Below are 20348 nucleotides of genomic sequence, written 5' to 3'. Positions count from 1 at the left end.
ATGTTAACCAAATTATTTCTGGGATCATTCTCATAAATCTCGCCTGGATACACTCCAGCGACAGCATATCCTTCCTCAGATGTGGGGCCCAAAACTGTTCACAATACTCTAAATGCGGTCTGACCACCATGCTTGGTCGAGAAATGTGTTCAGAAGCTCACAAAAGCAAACAATACAGTACAAGCAAGCATTCAGGTCAGGAAACAGCTGTGGAGAAAATCCAAGATCAACTTCACGATACTTTTGATGAACGGCTATCAATTAAAATTAAACTTAATTTATTCTAAGCATTCCACTTCCATCCTCACATTTCCTTATTATTCCAAATGCAAACCATCCTCGTGAGAAATTTACAGAATAAGGATCATTGTTGTCAATTGAAGCCAGTTCTGGTTCAAATCATTTAAAAGAGAACTCTTGTATTTCGGAATGGAAAGTTTATACCAAACAGCGAGTTGAAAATATCAAAAAAAACAAAGAACTGCAGATAGACACAAAATGCTGGAGTAACTCAGTGAGACAGGCAATATCTCTGGAGAGGAGGAATGGGTGACGTTTCAGGTTGAGACCCTTCTTCAGACCGAGAGTCAGGGGAGAGGGAGACACAGAGATAAGGAAGGGTAAGGTGTGAAAACGAGACTGCACAAGAGGTGTGGATCAAGGAAAATGTAGAATAGATCATTGTTAGCGAGGAGAAGGTGACAACAAAGCACACAGAGTTAAAATGTAATCGGGGAATGTTAGACTTCAGTGTAAACTGGCATCTGCAGTTCCTTCCTACACAAGGAACTGCAGAAGCTGGTTTATAAAAAAGGGCACAAATAATCAAAGTGCAATGCCCATAAAGGGGTGGAGATGTTAGACATTACCCTAGCTTATGGAAGGACCTTTCAGAAGCCTGATAATAGAGGGGAGGACGCTGTTCCTGAGTCTGGTGTTTAGTTTAGTTTAGTTTATTATTGTCACATGTACCGAGGTACAGTGAAAAGCTTTTTTGGAGCGTGCTATCCAGTCAGCAGAAAGACAATAGACGATTACAATCGAGCCATCCACAGTGGACAGATACAGGATAAAGGGAATCATTCGGTGGATCTCTTTGGTCCCAGGAGTCGGCGAATCGACATATCTACGAGAGGCGACTAACAAGAGCATAGTTAGATTAAGAAATGCCGCTGTTAGAGGAGAGGTTTAAAATGTGGACCAATTGTAATGAATGTTTGCAGATCTGCTTCTGGGACCAGCAAGCAGAGTCTCGTGGCTTGGACGCTATCTTGTGCACGATTTCAAGCGTTCGTCTTCTGCCCAGGAGGTGGAAGGATCAGGGTGGAGTAAAGGGCCTGTCCCACTTGGGCGTCATTTAGGCGACATCATTTACACGTCACGACTCACGTGATGCGCGCATGGTGCATATTACGCGCTCATGGTGCGTGGTGGCGTAGGCAGTGACGCTCGCGATGCCCCAGGATTTTGGGATGTACAAAATCTTCGCGCGCCATCTGCGTGCCGCGCAAATAACACCCAAGTGGGACTGGCCCTTAAGTCTTATATGTTGCCTGCTTTTCCAAGGCATCGTGAAATGCAGATGGAGTCAATGGTGGGGAGCCTGGTTTGTGCGATGGACTGGGCTATGTCCACAACGCTCTGCAAGTTTTTGTGGTGGTCGGCAAAGCCGTTCCCAAACATAGTTGAATTGAATACATTTTATTAGCCAAGTATGTATGTATACGTACACGGAATTTGCCTTGGTGCTTTGCTCGCAAGAAGACAATTAAAAATAAAACATTATAATTTAATCACGTGAAGAATGAAATAAAATACCAGAGCAAAAGGAGGCTACAGACTTTTGGCTGTTGAGTAGAGCTACTGCTTGTGACGAAAAAAGCTGTTTTTATGTCTGGCTGTGGTGGCTTTGACAGTCCGGAGTCGCCTTCCAGAGGGAAGTGCTTCAAAGAGTTTGTGGCCAGGGTGAGAGAGGTCAGAGATGATCTTGCCCGCTCGCTTCCTGGCCCTTGCAGAGTACAGTTCGTTGATGGGGGGGAAGGTTGCAGCCAATAACCTTCTCGGCTGATTGACCGATGCGCTGGATGTCGTGCTTGGTGGCTGAGCCAAACCAGACCATGATGGAGAAGGTGAAGACAGACTCTATGATGGCAGTATAAAACTGGACCATCATTGCCTGTGATGCAACCGGCAGTATGCTTTCCTATGGTGCATCTACAGAAGTTTGTAAGTCATTGCAGACATGCCGAATTTCCTCAGTCTCCTAAGGAAGGAGAGCATTGCTTGGCTGTTGCTTCAATGTTCCACGGCAGATTATTGGTAATATTAACCCCTAGGAATTTGAAACTCTTAAGATAATCAGGAATATTGGCTATTATTATAATAGATAAAATAGAGGATAATAATAGGGAATTCTTACTTCAACCATACAAACACTATAGAGCAGACATCTTGGTTACTATGTATAGACACAAAGTGCAGGAGTAACTCAGCGAGTCAAGCAGTATCTCTGGTGAAAAATAATAGGTGGCGTTCCAAGTCTACACCCTTCTTTAGAGTGAAAGTAGAGGTCAAGGTGAGGGAATAAACTGGAGGTAAGAAAGCAGAAAGACAATACATGATTACAATCAAGCCATTTACAGCGTATAGATACATGATAAGGAATAACGATGAGTGCAAGGTAAAGCCAGCAAAGTCCAATCAAGGATAGGCCGAGGGTCACCAAAGAAGGGCCTGTTCCACCAACATGCGACTGCCTGCGTCTAGTGCGAACAAACGTGGTCGCTTGAGGCGTACGGCTGCGCGGGGCCGGTCCCACTTCGATCGCCGGAGCCACATGGAGTTGTGCGGGGCTGGTCCCGACATCGCGCAGGGCTCCAAAAATCTTGCCCTGTCCGAAAATCCAGCGCGCCAACGGCCTGTCGGCCATCAGGCACATTGAGGGCAACGCAGCGTCTCAACGTCGTACGCAGCTTCTTGATGTCGTATGCATCGTCTTGACGGCGTACGCCTAGCGCGTGCCATTGCGTGATGACGCCTTCTGCCCAGCTGATTGGTGAGTATGACGTAAATTACGTCACGTGCGAACTTTGCGCGAACTTTGTGAGTACTTACCGCAAATTTAGCGCGAACTCCGCTTCCGTTTGGTCGCTCTAGACGCATGCAACCGCATGCTGGTGGGACAGGCCCTGTAGATAGTAGTTCAGCACTGCTCTCTGGTTGTGGTAGGATGATTTAGTTGCCTGATAACAGCTGGGAAGAAATTGTTCCTGTATCTGGAGATGTGCGTTTTCACACTTCTATACATTTTGCGTGATGGGAGAGGGGAGACGAGGGAGTGGCCAGGGTGTGACTCGTCCTTGATTATGCTGCTGGCCTTGCCGAGGCAGCGTGAGGTATAAATGGAGTCAATATGCATATCTGACGCCATTTGTAATTCGCAAACATTCTTGCAGGCAGATTCCCCACCTGCCTCTGTCTCAGGCCACAGAACACATTAGCTGCCACCGTGACCACAAACCATCTGCACATTCACCAAAGTCTCGATGCCAGTTGAGAGGGAGAGCGAGCTGAACAGCTGGTGAAAGCATTTGCAGCTTCAAAACACAAACAAAACACAAGCAGGACAGTTAAAAAGGAACAATGTGCATTTGATGCAAATCCAAATGAAAAGTCTGTCCCAAAAACAAGAAATAGTCAACGGGGAGGTTCGTAAGTTCATTAAATCATCGAAGCAGAATTAGGCCATTCGGCCCATCAAGTCTACTCCGTCATTCAATCATCTTAACTTCTCAACCTCATTCTCCTGCCTTCTCCCCATAACCCCTGAAACCTTTACTAGTCAGGAACCTATCCATCGCCACCTTGAAAACTCCATTGACTTGGCCTCCACAGCCGTCTGTGACAATGAATTCCACAAATGCACCACCCTCTGACTAAAGAAACATAGGTGTCGTCTGTGGAGAAAACGAGAATTTACATTTCTGGTCTGATAACTTTTGTCATACTTGAAACATTAATTCTAGATACAAGGAACATCAGATACCGATTCATAATAAAAGGTACAGGAGCTTGAAAACTGTAACGTCCAGGTTTAGAAACAGCTTCTTCCCGACAACCATTACAGGCCAAGTCAGTGGATATTTTTAAGGCAGAGATATATAGATGTTTTATTAGTATGGGGAGAAGGCAGTAGAATGGGGTTAGGAGGGAGAGATAGATCAGCCATGATTGAATGGCAGAGTAGACTTGATGGGCTTGAGTAAACTTGATGGGCCGAATGGCCTAATTCTATACCTATCATTTATGACCTTATGACAAAAAAAATCAGATGTCTTGGTCGTAAAGTGCGAGTCTATGATGGTCCCCAATACAGGCGACTCTGTGCATGCTGGTCCCAGAAGTGGATCTGCAATCATTCATCAAAACATAAAAACATATAGGAGGAGGCCATTTGGCCCTTCGAGCCAGCACCGCCTTCCTTCTCCCCATATCCCTTGATTCTGCAAGCCCCAAGAGCTCTATCTAACTCTCTTTTAAATTCATCCAGTGAATTGGCCTCCACTGCCCTCTGTGGCAGAGAATTCCAAAAATTCACAACTCTGGATGAAAATGTTTTTTCTTATCTCGGTTTTAAATGGCCCCCCCTTTATTCTTGGACTGTGGCCCCCTGGTTCTAGACTCCCCCATCATTGGGAACATTTTTCCTGCATCCAGCTTGTCCAGTCCTTTTATAGTTTTACATGTTTCTATAAGAATCCCCCTCATCCTTCTAAATTCCAGTGAATACAAGCCCAGTCTTTCCAATCTTTCCTTATATGACAGTCCCACCATCCCAAGGATTAACCTCGTGAACCTACGCTGCACTGCCTCAATGGCAAGGATGTCCTTTCTCAAATTAGCTTTCTTCACTGCCTGCTGTACCTGCATGTTTACTTTCAGTGTACAAGGATGCCAAAGTGGATAACCTCACATTTATCTACATTATACTGCATCTGCCATAAATCTGCCCACTCACTCATCCTGTCCAAGTCACCCTGCAACCTCCTAGCATCCCCTTCGCAGTTCACACTGCCACCCAGCTTTGTGTCATCTGCAAATTTGCTATTGTTACTTTTAATCCCATCATCTAAATCATTAATATATATCGTTAATAGTTGCGGCCCCAGCACCAAGCCTTGTGGCACTCCACTCGCCACTGACAGGGACCCGTTTATTCCTACTTTTTGTTTCCTGTCTGCCAACCGATGTCAATCCATGTCAATATCCTAGCCTCAATACCATGTGCTCTAATTTCGCCCATTAATCTCCTGTGTGGGACCTTATCAGAGGATTTCTGAAAGTCCAGATACACTGCATCCACTGGCTCTCCTTCATCCATATTACTTGTCAAATCCTCAAAAAATTCTAGAAGATTAGTCAAGCAGGATTTCCCCTTCATAAATCCATACTGACTTGGACCAATCTTTTTACTGCTATCCAAATGTGCCGTTATTACTTCTTTAATAGTCTGGTGAGACACGACTGTACTGCTAGACTCAACAACAACTTCATCAACAAGTTCGCTGATGACACAACAGTGGTGGGTCTCATCAGTGATAATGATGAGTCGGCGTACAGGATGGAGGTGGAGCTGCTCATAGGTTGATGCAAATCCCACAACCTCATTCTCAACGTGGGAAAAACTAAGGAGATGGTGGTTGACTTCAGGAGGGTGGGGAAACAACACCATACACCTCTGCACATCGATTGAGCTGATGTGGAAAGGGTCAGCAGCGTGAAGTTCCTAGGACTACACCTGTCAGATGACCTGACGTCCACGGCCAACACCACAGCACTGGTCAAGAGAGCCCAGCAGCGACTACACCCTCTCCGAAGACTACGTAAAGCAGGTCTCCCCACTACACACCTACGGACTTTTTATAGGGGGACAATCGAGAGCACATTGTCCTACGGCATCACTTCCTGGTTCGGGAGCTGCAAGGCGTACGAATGGCACCAACTAGACAGGATTGTGAAGACCGCCAGCAGGATTATTGGTGCTCCACTCCCTTTCCTGCTGGACATATACAGGAAGAGATGTATCAGCAGAGCCATCTCCATCATCAAAGACCCCTACCACCCATCGCATCACATATTCTCCATCCTGCCATCTGGGAAGAGGTACAGGAGCATTAGCTGCAAAACCAGCAGGATGCTCCTCAGCTTCTTCCCGCAGGCTATAAGACTGCTAAACGGACTTTGCCCCCTGCCAAAGTATCGCGCACCAACCTGGACACACTGCAGCAGAGCCGCTGTCGTGCCGCTGCCGATCGGAACGCCTGTTGAATGTTTAGTAGAGTGTTAAATTTGTTCATGATACATGTATTTTTATTTCTATTTATTTTTAATGCACACTGAATGGACACTGGTTGAGCAACGTTTTTTTGTTTCCTCTGGGTATGTGAATACTCAGGAAATGACAATAAAGATATACAATACAATAATTAACTCCAGCATCTTCCCCACCACCGATGTCGGGCTAACTGGTCTTTACATTACCATATAATAACCATATAATAATTACAGCACGGAAACAGGCCATCTCGACCCTTCTAGTCCGTGCCGAACACGTATTCTCCCCTAGTCCCATATACCTGCGCTCAGACCATAACCCTCCATTCCTTTCCCGTCCATATAACTATCCAATTTATTTTTAAATGATACAAACGAACCTGCTTCCACCACCTTCACTGGAAGCTCATTCCACACAGCTACCACTCTCTGAGTAAAGAAGTTCCCCCTCATGTTACCCCTAAACTTCTGTCCCTTAATTCTCAAGTCATGCCCCCTTGTTTGAATCTTCCCTACTCTCAGTGGGAAAAGCTTATCCACGTCAACTCTGTCTATCCCTCTCATCATTTTAAAGACCTCTATCAAGTCCCCCCTTAACATTCTGCGCTCCAAAGAATAAAGACCTAACTTGTTCAACCTATCTCTGTAACTTAGTTGTTGAAACCCAGGCAACATTCTAGTAAATCTCCTCTGTACTCTCTCTATTTTGTTGACATCCTTCCTATAATTAGGCGACCAAAATTGTACACCGTACTCCAAAATTGGCCTCACCAATGCCTTGTACAATTTTAACATTACATCCCAACTTCTATACTCAATGCTCTGATTTATAAAGGCCAGCACACCAAAAGCTTTCTTTACCATCCTATCTACATGAAATTCCACTTTCAGGGAACTGTGCAGTTATTCCCAGATCCCTCTGTTCACCTGCATTCTTCAATTCCCTACCATTTACCATGTACGTCCTATTTTGATTTGTCCTGCCAAGATGTAGCACCTCACACTTACCAACATTAAACTCCATCTGCCATCTTTCAGCCCACTCTTCTAACTGGCATACATCTCTCTGTAGACTTTGAAAATCTACTTCATTATCCACAACCCCACCTATCTTAGTATCATCTGCATACTTACTAATCAAATTTACCACACCATCATCCAGATCATTGATGTACATGACAAACAACAGTGGACCCAACACAGATCCCTGTGGCACCCCACTAGTCACTGGCCTCCAACCTGACAAACAGCCATCCACCATTACTCTCTGGCATCTCCCATTCAGCCACTGTTGAATCCATCTTGCTACTCCACCATTAATACCCAACAATTGAACCTTCTTAACCAACCTTCCGTGAGGAACCTTGTCAAGGGCCTTACTGAAGTCCATATATACAACATCCACTGCTTTACCCTCATCAATTTCCCGAGTAACCTCTTCAAAAAATTCAAGAAGATTAGTCAAACATGACCCTCCAGGCACAAATCCATGTTGACTGTTCCTAATCAGACCCTGTTTATCCAGATGCTTATATATATATATTATCTCTAGGTATCCTTTCCATTAATTTGCCAACCACTGACGTCAAACTAACAGGTCTATAATTGCTAGGTTTACTCTTAGACCCCTTTTTAAACAATGGAACAACATGCGCAGTACGCCAATCCTCCGGCACTATTCCCGTTTCTAATGACATTTAAAATTTTTCTGTCATAGCCCCTGCTATTTATACACGAACTTCCCTCAATGTCCTAGGGAATATCCTGTCCGGACCTGGACACTTATCCACTTTTATATTTCTCAAAAGTGTCAGTACTTCCTCTTCTTTGAATCTCATAGTTTCCATAGCCACTCTACTTGTTTCCCTTACCTCACATAATTCAATATCCTTCTCCTTGGTGAATACCGAAGAAAAGAAATTGTTCAATATCTCCCCCATCTCTTTTGGCTCTGCAGATAGCTGTCCACTCTGACTCTCTAATGGACCAATTTTAACCCTCGTTATCCTTTTACTATTAATATAGCTGTAGAAACCCTTTGGCTTTGTTCTAGGGGCGCTGCACTGGCAGCAGCCTCTACCTACAGTCTGTCTGTTATTTCTATCTTTTTTATTATTTTTAGTTAGTCCAAAGTCTTGTGTTGGGGGAAACTTTAACTTTTCTATGTGGGGAGGGGGGCAGGGTAAGGGGGAAACCGTTTCCCAGTCTCTTCCTGGCGGGGACGCGATTATTTCTCCGAGTCGCGTCCTTGCCCCCCACCTTGCGGTCTACCAGCTGGATCGGAGCGGCCTTTCCTGCCGGGGACCGAGTACCGGACCGGGACTGCTACAGCGGCGGCGCAGCGCTGGATTCACCGTTGAGCAGGCGATGCCTACCTGGGTCGCCATTTGGAGCTGTGGAGCGTTGGGTCGCTGCTCCAACATCGTGGAGCTCTGGTGCGGAGAGCTTCCAACGTGGGCGGCGCTGACCGTCATCGTGGAGTCCTGGGGCGCCTTGCAGAGGGTCGCCAGCAGCAGTCTCCACCTGGCGCGGCATGCGGACTTTGGAAGCCGCCGACTCCGGTAGGAAGGGGGCCAACTCTGTGTCCACGCTGCTGAGGACGTCCCGCAGCCCCGACGTCGGACTTGTATCACCCCGGCGAGCGGTCCTGGACATCGGGCCGCCCGTAGCTGCAACTGCGGAGGGCACGGGGAGGCCCTGACCACGGGGAACAATGGAGGAAGAGACTGACTTTGGTGCCTTCCCACACAGTGGGAAACTTTGATTCTGCTGTGTGGGGATGTTTTATGTCAAACCCTATAGTGTGTTATGTCCCGTTTATTTTTATTGTATGGCTGTATGGGAATTCATTTCACTGTGCCATCAGGCACATGTGACAATTAAATCTATCTTGAATCTATCTTGAATCTTGAATCTTGATTTACTTTCACCTTACTTGCCAAAGCAACCTCATATCTTCTTTTAGCTTTTCTAATTTCTTTCTTAAGATTCTTTTTACATTCGTTATACTCCTCAAGCACCTCATTTACTCCATGCAGCCTATAATTATTGTAGATCTCTCTCTTTTTCCGAACCGTCCAATTTCCCTTGAAAACCATAGCTCTTTCCAATTTTTACTATTTCTTTTCAACCGAACAGGGACATAAAGATTCTGTACTCTTAAAATTTCACCTTTAAATGTCCTCCATTTCTTCTTCCACATCTTTCCCATAAAACAAACTGTCCCAATTTACTCCTTTTAAATCCTTTCGCATCTCCTCAAAGTTAGCCTTTCTCCAATCAAAAATCTCAACCCTAGGTCCAGTTCTGACCCTCTCCATAATTATATTGAAACTAATGGTATTGTGATCACTGGTCCCGAACTGTTCCCCAACGCATACCTCTGCCACCTGACCCGTCTCATTTCCTAACAGGAGGTCCAGCACCGCCCCTTCTCTAGTAGGTACTTCTATGTATTGCTGCAAAAAACTATCCTGCACACATTTTACAAACTCCAACCCATCCAGCCCATTTACAGAATGTGTTTCCCAGTCTATGTGTGGAAAATTGAAATCTCCCACAATCGCTACTTTGTGCTTACTACTAAAATCTGCAATCTCCTTACATATTTGCTCTTCCAATTCTCGCTCCCCATTTGGCGGTCTATAATACACCCCTATAAGTGTTGCTACCCCTTTCCCATTTCTCAGTTCCACCCAAATAGCCTCCCTAGACGAGCCCTCTAATCTATCCTGCCAAAGCACTGCTGTAATATCTTCTCTGATAAGCAATGCAACACCTCCACCTCTTGCCCCTCAAATTCTATCACACCTGAAGCAACGAAATCCTGGAATAGAAACATAGAAATTAGGTGCAGGAGTAGGCCATTCGGCCCTTCGAGCCTGCACCGCCATTCAATATGATCATGGCTGATCATCCAACTCAGTATCCCGTACCTGCCTTCTCTCCATACCCTCTGATCCCCTTAGCCACAAGTGCCACATCTAACTCCCTCTTAAATATAGCTAATGAACTGGCCTCGACTACCCTCCGTGGCAGAGAGTTCCAGAGATTCACCACTCTCTGTGTGAAAAAAGTTCTTCTCATCTCGGTTTTAAAGGATTTCCCCCTTATCCTTAAGCTATGACCCCTTGTCCTGGACTTCCCCAACATCGGGAACAATCTTCCTGCATCTAGCCTGTCCAACCCCTTAAGAATTTTGTAAGTTGCTATAAGAATATTTAGTTTCCAATCACTGCCCTCCTGCAACCATGTTTCACTGATCGCCACAACATCATACTTCCAGGTGTCAATCCAGGCTCTAAGTTCATCCACCTTTCTTACAATGCTCCTAGCATTAAAATATATACATTTAAGAAACCCACCAATCGTTTCACTCTTTTAAACCTCCACTCCAACAGACCTGTACACTGTGGATGGCTAAATTGTAATCATTTATTGTCTATCTGCTGACTGATTCGCACGCAACAAAAAGCTTTTCACTGTACATACCATGCTGACCAAATGGCATAGTGGGCAAGTAAATTTGCCTGCATTTGGCCAATAGCCCTTTAAACCCTTCCTATCCATATATCTCTCCAAACGTCCTTTACAAGTCTTAATTACATCCGCTTCTACCGTCATTGCTGGTTTGGGGAGTTTGTTTAGTGTACGATGCCTGTAATGCAGAAACACTGCAAAGGTGACCAAGCTTCAACGGTTCTTTACTGAGTGTAAATAATCAGTCAAGAGGAAGGGTTCCTACCCGAAACATCACCTCTCCATGTTCCCCAGAGATACTGCTTAACCTGCTGAGTTACTCCATCCCAACTCAAAATACTCTCTGTCCCATCCACAGATACTGTCGGATCTACTGAGTTTCTCCGTTTCTTTTTGCTTTTTACTGAGCATGATGAGTTTCGGGACTTCCTGAAGGGGATGCAAAAGGCACTTTATGTTTGCATGTCTCAAAAAAAAAAGCAGAACACAATGTGCTTCCATCCACTGGCCCTTTGTGCACAAAAACATTTGCTCTTACAAACAACAAACACTAGAACAAAGCATGTTACAGTAGAGGCACTGGCATCTGTTATCGCCAGGTGCAAACTGCTTTGCGGTTTCTTCACAAGGTTTTTCTACCACCTTCTCGACATCCTTCCAGTGGGGGCAGGGCCTGTGTGACTCTAGAAATAATAGTGGTCTCTGCTTCAATCCAGTGCAAACCTGGCGAATTCAGTGACTCAATGAGTGAAGGTGGCACAATGGCACAACATTACAGCCACTCCTTCACAGCACCAGTGTCCTGGGTTCGATCCTGGCTACAAAATTTGCACAACCTCCCTATGATCACGTGGGTTTTGTCTGGGTCCTCCGCATTTCCTTCCACATAAGCCATAGGAGCAGAAACATAGAAAATAGGTGCTCGAGGAGGCCATTCGGCCCTATAAGCCAGCGTCGCCATTCAATATGACCATGACTGATCAACCCAAACCAGTATCCCGTTCCTGCTTTTTCCCCATATCCCTTGATTCCATTAGCACTAAGAGCTAAATCTAACTCTCACTTGAATACATCCAGTAAATTGGCCTCCACTGCCTTCTGTGGCAGAGAATTCCACAGATTCACAACTCTCTGGGCGAAGACGTTTTTCCTCATCTCAGACCTAAATGGCCTACCCCTTATTCTTAAACTGTAACCCTTGGTTCTAGACTCCAGAACTGGGATTTTTTTTCCTGCATCTATCCTGTCCAATCCTCTAAGAATCTTGTTTCTATAAGATCCCCTCTTATCATTCTAAATTCCAGCGAATACAAGCCCAGTCAACCCATTCTTTCATCATTCCATTGGCCATTCCATTCCATGAACTTCCATGCATTCGGCCAATTAAATCTACTCCGCCATTCAACAATGGCTGATCTATCTTTCTCTCTCAACCCCATTCTCCTGCGTTCTCCCCATAACCGTTTATACCCTTCCTAATCAAGAATCTATCATATCTCTGCCTTAAAAATACACAATCACTTGGCCTCCATAGGCGTCTGTGGTAATGAATTCCACAGATTCACCACCCTCCAAATCGTTCCCCATCTCCTTCCTAAAGGTAAGTTCCAAAGTTTGTAGGTTAATTGGCCTCTGTAAATTGCCCCTAGTGAGGCCTTCACAGAAACCTCTGAGGCCTTCACAGAACAGCAGTATTTATACTGAAGGTACACAAAATTGCTGGAGAAACTCAGCGGGTGCAGCAGCATCTATGGAACGAAGAAAATAGGCAACGTTTCGGGCCAAAACCCTTCTTCAGACTGATGGGGGGTGGGAGGGGAGAAGGAAGGAAAAAGGGGAGGAGGAGCCGGAGGGCGGGGGGATGGGAGGAGACAGCAAGGGCTAGCAAAATTGGGAGAATTCAACATTCATGCCATCAGCATTTCTTCGCTCCATAGATGCTGCTGCACCCGCTGAGTTTCTCCAGCAATTTTGTGTACTTCGATCTTCCAGCATCTGCAGTTCCTTCTTGAACACAGTATTTATACTGAGATTAGATTACACACAAGTGGACTCTATTTATTAATTAGGCGACTTCTGAAGGCAATTGGTTGCACTGGATTTTAATTAGGGGTATCAGAGTAAGGGGGGCTGAATACTTTTGCACGCCACACTTTTCAGTTTTTTATTTGTAAAAAAATGTGAAAACCATGTATCATTTTCCTCTGCGTTTACTCAATCTGTCCGTCACAATTTTGTACACTGCTATAAGATCACTCCTTATCCTCCTGTGCTCCAAGGAATAGTCCTAACCTGCTCAACATCTCTCTAGAGCTCACACCCTTGAGTCCTGGCAACATCCTTGTAAATCTTCTCAGCACCCTTTCCAGCTTGACATCTTTCCTATAACATGGTGCCCAAAACTGAACACAATATTCTACCCCACTAACTTCTTATATAACTGCAAAATGACAATTCCTCCTCCCCCCTTCCTCGCTATAAAGCTATCATCTTCCAATTAACTTCACAAGCAAGGGCAGCTGGACTCCTAACCTCACTACCAGCGCACGCTGCACTCGGGACGGCTGCTATGGAGAGGAGACGGTTGCCCACCTCTTCGCAGATTTGCAAAGATGGTCTGGAGAAATATGCAGGGATCACTGGCACGCTTTATCCCAAACAGCTCCGTCACAGAGGACTCTGTGATTTACGGACTATTCCCAGGGACACATTCAGAGACTGACATCGAGTGCGGCTGGAAGGTCATCAACTCGGTGAAAGACGCCCTTTGGTCTGCCCGAGCGTTGTTGACCACCCAGCAGAGCGAGATGTCCGTCAGGGAATGTTGCCGACTGGCCCGCTGCACATTGCAGGAGTACGTGTTGAGCAAGAACGGAACTCCCTATCAAAACATGGAGGGGACGGGGGACACCATTTTCTGGCAGCCACGCGCGCATGCACAAACTCACACACACGCACGAGGCTTCGGAGTCTCAATGCAGCACTAAAAACGGCGATTTTAAAATCGGGATCACAAAAACTTGGGGGTGATGTCCCCCACCTCTCAAAACATGGGGGGACGGACGTCTCCCCTCTGCCCCCCGTCCCCTCGGGTTTTCCGCTCCTGGTGTTGAGGGACGCACTGAAGCTCGGCACAGCCAACGCCAAGGCTCGGTGGGGGAGGACCACAGTCTAGGGTCCTTCCGCTGCTGGGCACGGGGGGCAGGGTGTGGTGCAGACGTCCCTCAAAATAAGGGAAGGTATCCCACGCCAGTGGGCCACACGAGTGGCACGGGTGGGAGACAGATTTGTGAAATTTGAGCAATGTATATAGACTGTATTGAACAATTTGCATAGCATCCGAAAATGTCGGATGAATTTTTCGCACGGTTCATGTATTGTGTATATTTATTACCTGAATAAAGTCTATTTTGAAATAAAAAACAAAAAAAACTTTGAAGAGCAAGCTACAAGCTTGCTCTTCAAGTAAAGGAATCCAGCACAATTTGATAACACAATGATGAAATACAGCTGCTGGCTGCCTCATGGCTCCAGCCCCCTGGGCTTAATCCTGCTTTCCAATGCTGACTGTGTGGAGTTTGCAAGCTCTCCCTCCAAATGCACGAGTTTCTTCCCATATGGTGAATGGGAGTGGTAAATCTGTGGAATTCATTGCCACAGTCGGCAGTCGAGGACAGGTCTTCGGGTATTTTTAAAATGCAGAGATTGATCGGTGCTTGATTAGTACGAGTGTCAGGGGTTATGTGGAGAATGCAGGAGAATGTGGTTAAGGGATAGATCAGCTATGACTGAATGGTGGAGTAGACTCGATAGACCAAATGGCCTAATTCTGCTCTTATAACATAAACACATTACAAATATGCATGATTTAATAGGTTAATAGGTCTGTAAACAGCCCCAAATGTGTAGATGGTCAGTAGAATCGGAGGAAACAGGAATGTGGGAATTACTGTAAACGGGTACTTGTTGGTCAGCACGGACTTTGTGGACTGAAGGGCCTGTTTTCGTCCATGAAGTAACTTGGGCTAGCAAACGTGGACTGGGGGTTAAAGAAGGCTTTCAACAACCAGAAGAGGGGAGGATAGGACAGGTTAGTAGGTATATGGCTCAATCACGGGCAGTTGGGACTAGTCGTGTAGCTGGGACATGTTGGCCAGTGTGGTCAGGTTGGGCCGAAAGGGCCTGTTTCCACACTGTATCATTCTTTAAACTGAGACACAACTTTTTTCACACAGAGGGAGGTCGGTGTTTATAAAAAGCTGCCAGAGGAGGTAGTTGAGGCAGGTGCTATAACAATATTTAAAAAGAGATTTGGACAGGTACATGGAGGGATAGGAAAGATTTAGAGGCCAAATGTGGGGAGGTGGGACTTGCCTAAATGGGGCATTTTGCCAGCTAGGGCAAGTTGGGCTGAAAGGCCTGTTTTTTTTCGATGACTCTAATACTAATGGTGGTGGTTGCAGCAAATACCCACGCCGCATTAGAGACGCTGTACCTGAAGCTGGTTCATGTACTTGCTCGGTTCTGCGGTCCCCATCGCCGCCGCACGGCTGCAGCCGGCTCCCGTGTCGGTAGTTGAGCGGCTCCTTGAGTTGGAAAGCGCCGGTGGAGGCGGCGCGGAGCAGGGAGGCTGGAATCAAGCGGGAGCGCACAATCTCCATTGCTGGGCCCAGTAATACTGCCCACTGTAGGGGGAAGGCGCGGCGGTAGAAAGCAGAGCTACTATTATCTTTGGTAGAAAGGGGGGGAGAGAAAATGCAAAGGGCAGCTTGCAAATATGTTGAAAACAAGACGAGCAAAATGCAACGCAGCTGAATCTGTTTCACTTTGGGGGTTTTTTTGTCCAGCGAGAGCGAGCAGATACGTTAAAAGAAAATGCAATCGATTAACTCTGCAGTTAAATGGATTTTGGATTAACCCTCCAACTAAGGCAGCAAAAACCGTTCCTTGCACCCCTGATTGGAGTGTTTGCAGGAACGTCGGGTGTCTGTGCATTGCACAATGCTGCAGCCACGCAGTCTGGAGCTGATTGAGTAACACGCTTGTAAATCAAATCTAGAGCCCGCCCTGTTGTAAAGGGACGGAGACAAAGTTTAAAAGCAAAATAAAACCAATTATGCAATCATACTTTTTTGTCGCATGTACCTAGCTACTAGTGAAATGATTTGTCTTTGCATACAACGCATACAGCAGGCGTCACCTAGGCAGGACACAAGTGTCGCCACGTTTCAAAAGTTACAAAGTTCACCGAACAGTCCTATCTTCTGCCTGCCAGAGGAACTGCTGGTAGAACTATATCAGAAAACACAGAACAGCACAACAAGGGAACATGCCTTAGATATTTGTGTCACAAGGAACTGCAGACGCTGGTTAAAACTGAAGATAGACACAAAATGCTGGAGTAACTCAGCAGGGGACAGGCAGTCTAGGTCTGAATCAAAGATCTTAGACCTAAAACGTCACCCATTCCTTCTCTCCAGAGACGCAGCCTGTCGCACTGAGTTACTCTCCAACACTTTGTGCCTGTTCTTAGGCCTTAGATATTAATGGAATAAAGAGATGTGGGATTAGTGCACACTCTCGGCACCTTCCCATTTGCTCTACCTATTATACTTGACATTGACTTGATTGTATTGCTATACAGTATTATCTGAAGATGGGCACAAAGTTCTGGAGTAACTCAGCGGGTCAGGCAGCATCTCTGGTGATATTTCGGGTCAGAACCCTTCCTCTGAAAGGTCATTATCTGAACCTAGTATTATCTGATTTGATTGGATAGCACACAAACTATTTTCACTGTACATGACATGTACACATGACAATAATAAACCTAAAGTTAATTAAACATTTAAATATACATTTCAAATCTAATGTTCGGTGTTGTAAAATACATTACTGAACTTTTCAGATACGAGATGTTGCAGATTTAATTTAGTTTAGAGATACAGCGTGGAAACAGGCCTTTTGGCCCACACCGGTCGATGATCACCCATACACTAGTGCGATGGTATCCCAGTTTTGCAACCTGTACACTAGTGGCAATTTACAGAAGCCAATTAATCTACATAACCTGTATGCCCTTGGAATGTGGGAAGAAAGCTGAGCACGTGGTGAAAACTCGCATGGTCACAGGGAGAGCGTACAAACTCCATAAGGACAGCAATCGTAGTCAGGATCGAACACGAGTCTGTAGTGCTGTAAGGCAGCAACTCCACTGCTGTGCCACCCTATGATGCCGAGGTCTGGAGCAAAAGCTCTTGGAGGAACTCAGTGGGTCAGACACTATGAAGGGAAATAGAGAGTCAATGTTTTGGATTAAGACTTCTCTGGATTGAGTGTGGATGGGAGATAACCACTTTAAAGAGGCGGGGGGGGGGGGGGGGGGGTAGTAATTGGATAGAGATGTGGGAGGAGTTGAAAACACGGTGGGGAGTATTGCAGGATTTGTGTAAATGATGGTTGACATGGATTCAATGGGCCGAATGGCCTGTTTCGTGATGTGCAACTAATTTTTCTTTTACCCTGCTTACTGCTGCCATCAATCATAGAAACTTGTAAAACATTACTGATTGTACTCAGGTTTGCTATTTTTCTTACTCATCTTCAAGATGTGGGTGTTGCCAGCAAAACCAGCATTTATTGATGCCTTGGACCACAGCAAGTCACTTGGTGCAAGTACTCTACAGTGCTGGTGGTTAGGGAATCTTAGGAACTAGATCCATGAAGCTCGCTGCCCACTACAGATACATAAAACCCAACAGCTAGACACAAGGAATCCGATAGTTTTACTAAAAAATACAGTGCTGGAGTAACTCAGTGGGTCAGGCGGCATCTCTGGAGGACTATCACCATGTTTAAGAAACATTTAGACAGGTACATGGATAGGATAAGTTTAGAGGGATATGGGCCAAACGCTGGCAGGTGAGACTAATGTAGATGGGACATGTTGGTCAGTGTGTGCAAGTTGGGCTGAAGGGCCTGTTTCCAAGGCGTATGACTATGACATTGGCAGGCAATGTTTTGAAACACCTGGGTTTATGGAGACACAATATACTGCATTACCCCTGCTAGTGTTACACATTTGAACTTGGAAAATCTTTTAAATTATTTTAAGCAATCTGTTCCAATGAATCATGTTTCCATTTCTTTCCATTCATTTCATTTGTTTAATTTTAATAGCTATAATGTCAGCTGAGGTTTCTAGTGCCTGAAATACAGTTACAAAGGAGAATAATATTTTTAATAGGCTGCTAAGTGTGGCCCTCTAACATTCAGACCGACTACCTCCAGCACACGCCTCTAAGCTCAGTTAAACAGAGCTTCCATTATGTGGTGCTGAAGGCATATCTCCTTCTTGGTTCTTCAATAGGACTCACTGATAGAAAAGTGTGATTCTTGGCAGTATATATCTGTCATTTGTAAAATCAAACATACTTCTAATTTTGGTTGCGGGGTACACCATCCTCACACCCTAAACCATATAAATACACAATCAGAAATATCCCCTTGCATGCCTGTGAGAATCTCAAGTATATTCTGAATATATTTGAGTATATTCAACATCAGTCAACACTTTACAAGAATGTTCACGGGAATCATTTTCCCAGGAATGTTCTCAGGAATGATGGGTGTTTAATGGCACTGGGCCCAAACTCACTGGAGTTTAGAAGGATGAGGTGGGACCTCATAGAAACTTACCTAATAGTTAAAGGCCTGGATAGAGTGGATGTGGAGAGGATGTTTCCACTAGCGGGGCTGTCTAGGACCAGAGGCCATAGGCTTAAAATAAAAGTACGTACCTTTAGAAAGGAGATTGGGAAGAATTTCTATAGTCAGAGGGTGTTGAATCTGTGGAACCCATTGCCGCATTCGGCTGTGGAGCCCAAGTCATTGGCTATTTTTAAGGTGCAAATTGACAGATTCTTGATTAGTAAGGGTGTCTGTGGTTATTGAGAGTAGGCAGGAGAATGGGGTTGAGAGGGAACGATAGATCAGCCATGATTGAATGGTGGAATAGACTTGATGGGCCAAATGGGCTAATTCTGCTTCTATAATTTATGAACTTTGTTTTGGTCACCCTGCTACAGGCAATATATTGATAAGGCCTAAGGCCCATTGTCTTATACCCAGAGTGGGGGCATCAACAAACAAATGACATTGGTTTAAGGCAAGAAGTGAAAGATTTAACAGGAACTCGTGGGACAACTTTTTCCACACAATGGGCGATGGGTATATGGAACGTGCTGCCAGAGGACATAGTTGAGGCAGGTAGCATAACATAATTTAATAGACATTTGGATAGGTATGTGCGTGGGAAATATTTAGAGGGATGTGGGCCAAACACAGGCAGATGGGACTAGTGTAGCTAGGGTATTTTGATCAACATGTGCAAGTTAGGACGAAAACCATGTTTTCATGCTGTATAACTATGGCATATGACAATGACGGGTATCAGAGGTTATGGGGAGAAGGCAGGCCAATGAGGTTAGGAGGGAGAGATCGACCTGCCATGAGTGAATGACAGAGTAGACGATGGGCCGAATGGCTTAATTCTGCTCCTACCACTTATGACTCTCATCCCCTCCAAACTCATCACCACGCTCCAAGGCACAGGACTTTATATCTCCTGTTGTAACTGGATCCTTGACTTTCCCCCCCCATCAGCAGACCCCCCATCAGTTCAGATCGGTAACATCTTCACCTCACTGACCATCAAAGGTGCACCTCAAGGCTGTGTGCTGAGCCCCGTTCTGTTCTTTCCACACCCATGTCTGTGTAGCCATGCAGAGCTCCAATGTCATCCATAAATTTGCCAATGCTATCATTGTTGTTGGCCAAATCATGGTTGGTGATGAGTCAGCGTAGAGGAGATAGAACTCCTGGTTGACTGGTGCCACAACAATGACCTCTCGCTCAATGTCAACAAAACCAAGGAAGGGGAAGTCAGGAGACTATGTGCCAATTTTCATGAGTGGGTCGCCAATGTACCAGTTAGCAACTTCAAATTCCCGGGTGTTACCTGCCCAGTTGACCTGTAATAGATTTAATCACAAAGACGGTATATGCCAGTGCCTCTACTCTCTTAGAAGTTTAAAGATATTTGGCATGTCACCAAATACTCAACTGAACTTGCACAATTGCACTGAACAAAGTATACGGACTCCAATGCAATGCAATAGGAACACCAAAGGTTGCAGAGAATAGTGGACAGTCCGAACCATCACAGAATTATTCTTCCCCACCATCAAGGTGAACACAAGCTGCTGTCTCGAGAAGGCAACATCTATCATCAAGGATTGCCACCATTTGAGACATGCACTCTTCACACTGCTACCATCAGAGGAGATACAGAAGCCTAGTCACATACATTTGAGATGCACCAGATTAAGTAAGAATAATGCCAACTTTACAACTGACACATGATATGTTTAGCCTCTTACTTCTACATGTGGAAACTAGGAAAACATTCCATCCATTAGAACAAATGTCCATCATCTTGATAACCAATATTTATTATTCGTGTCCCAACCTGAACA

General features: G+C 45.3%; 1 protein-coding gene across 2 annotated transcripts in view; it reads right to left on the bottom strand.

Annotated features, from left to right (window-relative positions):
• aldh9a1a.1 (aldehyde dehydrogenase 9 family, member A1a, tandem duplicate 1) overlaps nucleotides 1–15755 on the bottom strand; it is a 44552-nt gene extending 28797 nt beyond the window's left edge. For both annotated transcript variants that reach the window (XR_008724167.1, XM_055642292.1), the window contains exon 1: nucleotides 15308–15755. Coding sequence is in view for 1 of the 2 variants with exons in the window: in XM_055642292.1 (XP_055498267.1) it covers nucleotides 15308–15473 (166 nt within the window). In the remaining variant the exon portion in view is untranslated. The remainder of the gene's footprint in view (nucleotides 1–15307) is intronic.
• Between the last annotated feature and the right edge of the window lie 4593 nt (nucleotides 15756–20348).

Source organism: Leucoraja erinacea, chromosome 10 (assembly GCF_028641065.1).
Source record: "Leucoraja erinacea ecotype New England chromosome 10, Leri_hhj_1, whole genome shotgun sequence".
Classification (NCBI taxonomy): domain Eukaryota; kingdom Metazoa; phylum Chordata; class Chondrichthyes; order Rajiformes; family Rajidae; genus Leucoraja; species Leucoraja erinaceus.
The sequence above is the reverse complement of the archived record's forward strand: the minus strand, read 5'-3'. Positions and strand labels throughout refer to the sequence as shown.